Source organism: Gossypium hirsutum, chromosome A03 (genome assembly GCF_007990345.1).
Source record: "Gossypium hirsutum isolate 1008001.06 chromosome A03, Gossypium_hirsutum_v2.1, whole genome shotgun sequence".
Taxonomy (NCBI): Eukaryota; Viridiplantae; Streptophyta; class Magnoliopsida; order Malvales; family Malvaceae; genus Gossypium; species Gossypium hirsutum.
The window spans coordinates 103,679,420-103,689,229 of record NC_053426.1 but is presented as its reverse complement, the minus strand read 5'-3'; the positions used below and the strand labels follow the sequence as shown (position 1 = coordinate 103,689,229).

The window sequence follows — 9,810 nt, the reverse complement described above, 5'->3', positions numbered from 1 at the left end:
TATTAATAAGATTAAAATTAAAAAAAATTAAACTTAAAATTTACTTTTATCAAACAACATAATTATATTTAGTAACTATATTTATTAATTCACCAAACAATTTTTTAATATAAATTCAATAATTATAAAATTTAGTAGAAAAAATTCAATACTTAAACTTTTAATTTATCAAACACACTTCTAAATTTCTTGAAAAACTTTTTATTGGGATTAAACGATTTTTTTAAAACCTTATGGTTTTGAAAAAATAATTTAATTCACTTATCGCTAAATCCTTTTAAGCATTAGGTTATTTGCCTAGGTTTAAAAGTTTGCTTCAAATATAAGAGGATTTGAATAGAAAAATTGAAGTGTATCCTTCATGTCTATATTACAACCCATAAAACTGATATTTTCAAGGTTTGCGGCTGTCCCTTTTAATGATATTATCTCTAGAGTTTAAATCTGAATTCTCTCATAGGGAATACAATGTCCCTCAGCACTTGGTTATTTATGGTTATATATTAACCTATCATAAAAACACATGTTTGTGATATTACATACAAGTTTCATCCTAATCAAGGTTAGAATAATCTTCGACAACTTCAAGAAAAAAGTTATAATACACAATATGATGTGTGAGAAAATAATTATATAACACATTAATAAAAAAATTAACATAAAAATAAAAGGGAGTGAATGTTATAGTGTTTTGAGTTCATATCCGATCAAATCATATTTTTTAAAATTTTTTATATAGAAATACAAAAATATCTTCAAAATATCCTATCGAATCATATTTTTTAAAATTTTTTATATAAAAATATAAAAATATTCTTAAAATAATATTTATTTATTTTGTAAGAATAATATATTTTTAATAATTTCACAATTGAGTTTTAACCCATTAAGGATACCACAAGTTTAATTTATAGTTGAATTTTTTTGCAAATTTCATTTATCATTGTTCGTATCCCATCTTTTTTTAATTCAACAAAAAACAAAACAACTTTTTTACCCTAATTTATTGAATTATATAAAAAATATTAATGATTTAAAATTTGAAATTTTATATAAAAATATATTAAGTTATAAAAAAATTATTTATTTTATTGTCCATTTAAACATAGCCTAAATCAATGCTTTTCATTTTTTTTTTCATTTAACCTCCAATCATATATATTAAAGGGATAATTTCATATTTGATACCTGCACTTTTAAAAAAAAATCCAATGTAATATCTATACCTTGAAAATGTCCAATGTGGTATATGAACTATCAATGTGTCTTATTATTTTTAATGGAAATTTCTTTAGAGAATAAGACCATTTACTTAAATAGAGAATGATTTAAATAAAATTAACACCAAGTACTATAATAAAACACATATTGATAGTTTTGGTAGCACATTGGACATTTCTAATGTACATATATCATATTAAACATTTTATGAAAATACAAATACCATAATAAAATATATATTGATAGCTCAAATATTACATTAAATATTTTTAAAATATACGTGACACGTTAAACATTTAATGAAATACAGACATTATTCCTATATTAAAAGTAAGGTTTTAGCAAAGAAGGAAACAAGCTTAGATGGCTTAGTTAAAACTACAAGAAGTAAACATTTTACTTAATGAAATGTAACTACATTTCATGTCACTTAATTTAGCATCAATTTTCTTATAAATAATTAATATTTAATTTTAATCAAATTACATCATCCAATTTTTTTATTAACAAAATAAATCAAGTAATTTCATAAAATAATTAGCTAGAAAACATACGTGACATGAAATCTCAAATTTGATCACATAAGTCACAGTTTTTATAAAATTATATTGTTAATAATAGAAATTTGATGATATAGTTTAATGAAATTAAAAGTTTTTGACTTATATAAAAACTGATGTTAGGTTCAATGACCTATAATGTAATTTACCCAAGCAATTCAAAATTACCTATAAAATACATTCACAATCACTAAATTAAAAAAAAAAATCATCTAATCTCTTTTTAATTAAAAGGAAGATTGAATCATGGAGAAGAGGAAGAAGAAGAATTAAAAAATATCAGGAGTTTTTATAATTTTAAAGGTTTTATTTTTAATTTATTTTATTAAATAAATTTTTTTATTTATGATTAAATATCATGCTTAATTAATTGATTCCAACCAACTTTTAACCAAGCAAATGGTTACATCAAAAGACAATGAAATAAGATTAATTAGCACATTTGACAAAAAAAAAACCCCACTTAAGGAAATTATTCTTAATTCTATGTTTTTAAAATAAATAATTAAAATTACATTAGTTTATTATAATGGTTTTTTTTAAGACAATGTCTAAAATTATTTAGTCTCTTTTTAACTAATAAATAGGAAGATAATATTCTTATATCGGCAACAATGTCCATGTTAATCGAGTTAAAACCCAATCAATTATTAAATTATATATTTTAAATAAGTTAAATAGGGTCTTTTATTTCAAAAAAAATTAATTTTTTTTATTTTTAATTTCATAATTGATTGGTGTAATATTTTAAAACAAAAAAAAATACTCTATGTAATTAAAAAATTAATATTAAAATTCACTTGAATTTAAAATTTTAAAAATAAAAAATAAATTTTTAAAAATAAAAATATTCTGAGTTTAAAGCTAATATTTATAAAATTTGAAGATATTACTACACCAAAACCCAAAATCTGTAATAACTAAAACCCAAATTTAGAGTAGAATCTAATTTCTATTCCAATTTTCAAATCAATCCCATACTGCGCATATCTGCAAGTGAGTCCTCCAAACTATTAAAGTAACGAATCATCATCCCTATCCCGCCACCTTTACCCTCCATTCTAAAATGAAATTTCTCTAATCTAATTTTTGAAGCTTCAGTCTCTGATCCATGTTGATTCAACTCCGCTTCCCATTTGACTCCTCCTAAGAACTGAAATTCATTGTGTTGCTTTATTATTATTTCTCCCCCAAATCTTTTCTATTTGTTTTTCACTTTTTAGGGCAATTATATTTTCAATCATTATCTATATCAATTAAAAATAAAAAAGTTCAGCTTTTTGGGCTTTAAAGAACAGCGGTGAGTTAATATTAACTGAGTTCTATTCTGATAAAACACTTTTTTTTAAAATAAAAACCAATGAGTTAATAAGGTTAGTCTAAAAAAATATTTCAAAATTCATATTCGGATGAAAAAGAAGAAAGTTTAAACACATTCATAAACAAATCTATTTATTACCTGCATTTTTGGATCAGTTTATTGTAATTAAATTCTGAATTTTTTTAAATTAAGTTGATATCAAGTAAACACTAAAGAGAATGTAGATAATATAAAGAAAATTCATAAACCCCGCAGGGATTATTACTAATTTAGTCTAAAGCAAGTTAAGGCAGTAGCAGAAGTCAGGGTCGTAGTTTGCAGTCAGTCTACGTGCAGTGTTCCAATTTGTTGTTTGTTTGTTTGCAGTAACAAATGCATGTCATACTCACGTGAGGGGATGCGTCCTCTCAAGTTTTGCTTTCGTTGGCATATATAACTTTTCCTACCAAAAGCCAACCTCTTTCATCTTTCCCTTGTCTCCCGCATTTTCGTAAGTGAGCGACGCTGTTCAAGCTTAAAGAGAGAAGGGCATCATGGTAGACTCGCTGAAGAACAGCATGGAAGAGAATTTGATTCCCAAGTTGGAGAACGAGGAGAAAAGTAATCGGCGGCTAAGTTGGGCTGCTTTCGTTGAAGAAATAAAAAGGGTGGGTTACCTTGCAGGGCCTATGGTAGCCGTGACTTTATCACAGTACCTATTGCAAGTTATATCAACGATGATGGTGGGTCATCTGGGTGAGCTTGCTCTCTCTAGCTCTGCCATTGCCATATCTCTCGCCGGAGTCACCGGTTTTAGTCTTCTTGTAAGTCAATTTGCACTTTTCTTTCTACTTTAAATAAAGTTAATATTGACTGTATATTAACATGGTGTTGTGCATTGTCGTATTGATAGTGACGTTTTAAATAATCTTATTGTCAAATTTTACGTCTCTTTGTTTGTATCTTCTCTTATTCTAATTGGTTCTGAACATCCACCGAATTTCTTCACACTTTTCAATCTTCCTACTGTTTTGGGTGGCTATTCAACACCAAAATTAGATATTTCCTCGTTTAAGATGGTTGTATCCAATTCAAAGTAGGATACTGTCAACCTAACCATGGTTCATATAGAGTTTGGTCATCTGGAAATTGACGTCAATCTAACCAATGATTTTAGTCAAGTGGAAATTTTTGTCATATCATTTGCATTTAGATTGTCTCTTTGTGGTTGGATCTGTTGACTCCCAATCACATGCTTTCAGTCTATATTTTTATATTTATAAGCCTTTATTTAATGGTTCTGGACCTTTCGGGATTACTGTTAAATATGACTCCTATTTTCAGTTAAATTTGAAAAATAGTCTTTCAATTAAACTCTGTTTATTTGTTTCAATCAAACACTGATTAGTTTAGATTATTTTATTATTATTTGATCTATGAATTTAGCCTATAAATAGGCTTTTTTACAACCTTAGAAAATACACCCATTAGAGATTAGAACTCATAACACATTTAGAGAATTTTGTGTTTACATTTTGTGGGTTCTTTGTTTTTGGGTTTTAGTTTTTATTTTCATCTTTTGTACTCTTCGTTCTTTTGCCATTATAGTAAAATTATCTTTGCCCGTGATTTTTTATCCTCTTTGGAAGGGTTTTTCCACGTTAAATTTGTGTGTTCAATTTCTCAATTTATTCTGTTATTTTCTTGTTCGTTACTTAATCGGGTTAAAATCATAACAAGTGGTATCAGAGCTAGTTCAATTTTCATAGATCAGCCCGTTTAGAGATGGCAACAACAAGGTTTGAAATTGAGAAGTTCGATGGTGAGACAAATTTCAATCTGTGGCAAGTTCGGATGATGGCAATTCTAGTTCAATCAGGCTTGAAAAAGGTTGTTATCGGGAAAAAGCCTGAGAATCTAAATAAAACAGAATGGGAAGAGCTTGATGAAAAGGCTTTATCTGCAATCCAGTTGTGCCTCACGAATACGGTATTGTAAAAGGTATTGATGGAGAAGACCTCATCTGCCTTGTGGAAAAGGTTAGAAACTCTTTATGCGACTAAGTCTCTGGCTAACCGTTTAGTGTTGAAACAACGTCTATTTAGGTTTCGCATGAACAAAGGTGAGCTTCTTAGAGATCACATCAGTCAATTCATTACTCTTTTAAATGATTTAAAGAATATTGAGGTTCATATTGACGATGAAGATCAGGCTATGCTATTATTGTGCTCTTTACCCCCTTCATACAAGTCTTTTCAGGAAGACCCTGATTTATGGCAGAGACAAACTCTCGTTCGAAGATGTGAATGGTCATTTGTTGAGTAGAGACAAACTCGACAATGAGCTTCATTTGGATAGCAAGACAGATAGGCAAGCTTCCGTTTTGGTAGCATCAAAGAAACGAGATAAAAGGTGTCGCTTTTGTAAAAAGTTAGGTCATGTCAAAGCAGATTGTTATAAACTGCGAAATAAAAAAGCTGCTGAAAGTAACGAGGAAGATGTAGCTGGTGCTAATTTGGCCGATGAAAATGGGGATGATTTATTGTTAGTGTCAACAAGTGATAACACCAAGCTCACGTCCGAGTGGATCTTAAATTCAGGATGTTCTTTCCACATGTGTCCCAATAGAGAATGGTTCTCCACATACAGTTCGATTGAAGGTGGAGTTGTGCGCATGGGAAACGATTCATCTAGTAAGGTAATTGGTATTGGTACTGTTAAAATTAAGATGCACGATAGGACGATTAGGACACTCTCATATGTCAGGTATGTACCTGATTTACGAAAGAATCTCATCTCCTTAAGTATTTTAAACTTGAAAGGATGCAAAATCAACATCGAGTCGAGCAGTATTAAAGTATCTCGTGGAGTTCTCGTTTTGTTAAAAGGTAAAAGAACCGGCAGTCTTTATATTCTGGAAGGTTACACAGTGACCGGTGAAATCGGACGTCCCTCGTCCGTTACGGAGTTGAAGTCAACTTGTTTGGAGCGGAGGCAACTTGGTCATAGGAGGTAAAAAGGTATGACTGTTTCGTTGAAGAGAGGTTCTCTTTTGGATGCAGGTTTTGAAAAGTTAGGGTACTGTGTTTGTGAAAATCAGACCCGGGTTAGTTTTGATTTGGCAGTGTACAAGTCGAAGGCTAGAAGTCTTCCAGTTTCTAAGCACAAATTCGACTCAGTTAATTCCCTACATAGTCCAAGATAGGCTCGTGGCGGGCTTTGGCAAAGATGGCGTTGTGGAAATATGAGTCAAGGTGGAGATTTGTTAAATATGACTCCTATTTTCAGTCAAATTTGAAAAATAGTCTTTCAATTAAACTCTGTTTACTTGTTTCAATCAAACACTGATTAGTTTAGATTATTTTATTATTATTTGATCTATGAATTTAGCCTATAAATAGGCTCTTTTACAACCTTAGAAAATACACCCATTACTTGTTTCAATCAAACACTGATTAGTTTAGATTATTTTATTATTATTTGATCTATGAATTTAGCCTATAAATAGGCTCTTTTACAACCTTAGAAAATACACCCATTAGAGATTAGAACTCATAACACATTTAGAGAAATTTGTGTTTACGTTTTGTGGGTTCTTTGTTTTTGGGTTTTAGTTTTTATTTCCATCTTTTGTACTCTTCGTTTTTTTGCCATTATAGTAAAATTATCTTTGCCCGTGGTTTTTTATCCTCTTTTGAAGGGTTTTTCCACGTTAAATTTGTGTGTTCAATTTCTCAATTTATTCTGCTATTTTCTTGTTCGTTACTTAATCGGGTTAAAATCATAACAATTACATTAATTAACTAGTGGACAGTAAAAGTGCCGAGAATGGGTGCAGTCATACATGGTTTCCAAAACAAATTATTTAAGCAAAAGAGTCATCTCTTGTTTTTTGTTGTTCGGCTTATTCGAAGTGGCTCTCCATATGATCGAATAAGTTTTATTATTTGTTGATTGCAGTTGTGCTTACTGTTCAGGAAAGGAACCATCTAACATTTTAGCTTAAAAAGTAACATTACCGTATTAAACTTTTAGCTTTGTGCAATGAACATATGACTAAATCTGCCATAGCATGAGTCGGACAATCTAATGAACTTCTGGCTTGTATAACATGTTCACAGAAAATAGTTGATTCTTGCAGTTCAATCACGTAGTTACTCAATTAGTTTAACAAATAAAAGAAAGAAATCCAATAATTGAATGATTGGTTTGCCGCTGAGTCTAGATCAGTTGATACAGTAAAGATCACCACTACCTGAACTTATATAATTTCCTAAAATTTGTAATTTGAATGTTATTATCAGCTAGGAATGGCATGTGCATTGGAAACGCTGTGTGGACAAGCTTATGGAGCTCAACAATACCAAAAACTGGGAATCCATACCTACACTGCTATATTTTGTTTGATCTTAGTATGCATCCCTCTGTCGGTCCTATGGTTATACATGGGAAGGCTACTTGTATTCGTTGGTCAAGATCCCTTAATTTCACAAGAAGCCGGTAAATTCATTCTGTGGCTTATCCCAGCACTCTTTGCCTATGCTACTTTTCAACCGCTTGTTCGCTACTTTCAAACGCAGAGTTTGATAACTCCCATGCTCATATGCTCTTGTGCTAGTCTTGTAGTACATATACCTCTATGTTGGGCTTTGGTATTCAAGTCTGGATTAGAAAATATAGGAGGAGCATTAGCAATTAGTATCTCAAATTGGTTAAATGCGATTTTCCTTGCACTTTACATGTGGTACTCTCCCACCTGTACAAAAACTCGTGCCCCCGTAACAATGGAATTATTCCAAGGAATTAGAGAGTTTTTCCGATTTGCTATCCCTTCAGCTGTTATGATCTGGTCTGTTATCTCCTCTTTGCGTCACCTGAATATATATGCCTAAGCTGTTGACGATCCTTAATGTCTTCTTATTTGAACAATTGCAGCCTTGAATGGTGGTCATTTGAGCTACTTATCCTGCTATCTGGGCTTTTACCAAATCCAGAGCTGGAAACATCCGTCTTGTCTGTGTGGTACGTTCAGTTGCTATTGTTTTCGATTGATGCATCTTGTACCAGCCGAAGCTTAATTGGATATTGTAATTTTATGAATTTTCAATTCCATTGACTTATAATTATTCTACTAATAAGTTTTTCAACTTTCCCAAGCAGTCTCAACACCATTGCAACACTTTATGCCATACCATATGGACTTGGTGCTGCAGCAAGGTTTGCCCTGATATGCATGCATAGACCTATTTTGTAATTGTTTACTGATTACAATTACAACTTTCTCAAACCAAAATAATTTAACTAAGAATAATTTTCAATTTGTGTATACAGTACTAGAGTTTCTAATGAACTAGGTGCAGGGAAACCCCAAGCAGCACGTGTAGCTGTGTATGCTGCTCTAACGATTACAGTTTTCGAGACCCTTATAGTTAGTGGAAGCCTATTTGCAAGCCGACGTGTCTTTGGTTATGTTTATAGCAACGAGAAGGAAGTGGTGGATTATGTGACAACCATGGCTCCCTTGGTTTGTGTGTCTGTTATTCTTGACAGCTTGCAGGGGGTTCTTTCAGGTTAAACTCGTTATCCTCATGGTGAACAATTGGTATATTTCCATGTGATGAAGAATTATAGTAGTAGTCATACAAATGGTTACATGCTTGGATCAGGTATTGCAAGGGGATGTGGATGGCAGCATGTAGGAGCTTATGTCAACCTGGGAGCATTTTATCTTGTTGGAATCCCAGTCGCTGCCATCCTTGCCTTCTGGTTACAGTTGAAAGGGGTTGGCTTGTGGATCGGTGTACAATCTGGGGCTTTCACCCAAACAATTCTGCTTGCCATTGTTACAAGTTGCATAAATTGGGAAAATCAGGTTTGTCATCCATTCTCAAAATCTTTTATAAACATAACCGAAAACAAAATCTTTTATAGCTTGATTATTTATTTTCATGCCAAAGGTTAGACTGGAAAAACAAAATTTGATTGGACTAATATTAAGAAGTTCAACTACTATTATTTGTTCAGCATTTTTACACTAGTAACTGTGCCTTCTAATAGATTGTTAACAGTGAATTGACTTTGCTTGGTTTAGTCTCAATCTCTAATTTTTTACGACAACTGCAGGCAATTAAAGCAAGGGAAAGGCTATTCCAAGGAAGCTCTTCAATAGAGTACGGGACTATGTAAGCAAGCAAGCAAAATTAATGAGATTACTGCAGTAATAGAGAATGCTGATTGAATAAAATTGGGTTTTGATCCTACTCGTGCTCTCCTGAAATGCTTTAAGGCAAACTGAACCATGATTCATTTTATTATTAGTAAACTTTAAGTGAATTGGGATACCAGTTATCTAACAAATTTAAGTGAAATAACTGTTTTTTTTTTTCAAAATATGCTAACCTTCACCATTCCTCCATACTAATAGAGTCTTCCTCGATCTCTAGGAGCTCACCACATCTCTAGGAGGCTCGAACCCTTGTTTTCTTGAAAATCCCTCTAGTGGCTTGCATGCCAAGTTGCCCTCACTATTGCACACCCGAAAGACCACTTTCAGCACGTACAGGCGATCTGTGACATAAAACTATTCTTTATTGCATTTTATGTCAAGACAATCTTTACCTTAAAACATGTCCTAATTAAGCGTTGTCATGTCTAACATCTCCTCCTAGTCAAACATTGTCTTGTCTAGATAAGCATATCTTCTTTTTCATTTTTAGGCATCATTGTAAT

The 9,810-nt window shown here is 31.5% G+C and overlaps 1 protein-coding gene across 1 annotated transcript; it reads left to right on the top strand.

The window, feature by feature from the left end:
- The first annotated feature begins 3,495 nt into the window (after positions 1-3,495).
- LOC107886712 (protein DETOXIFICATION 12) lies at positions 3,496-9,422 on the top strand. Its single transcript, XM_016810761.2, has 7 exons — positions 3,496-3,905; positions 7,386-7,930; positions 8,017-8,103; positions 8,242-8,298; positions 8,413-8,651; positions 8,748-8,953; positions 9,205-9,422. The coding sequence occupies exons 1-7, from the start codon at positions 3,636-3,638 to the stop codon at positions 9,265-9,267; spliced, it is 1,467 nt and encodes a 488-aa protein (XP_016666250.1). The 5' UTR covers positions 3,496-3,635; the 3' UTR covers positions 9,268-9,422.
- The last annotated feature ends 388 nt before the right edge of the window (positions 9,423-9,810 follow it).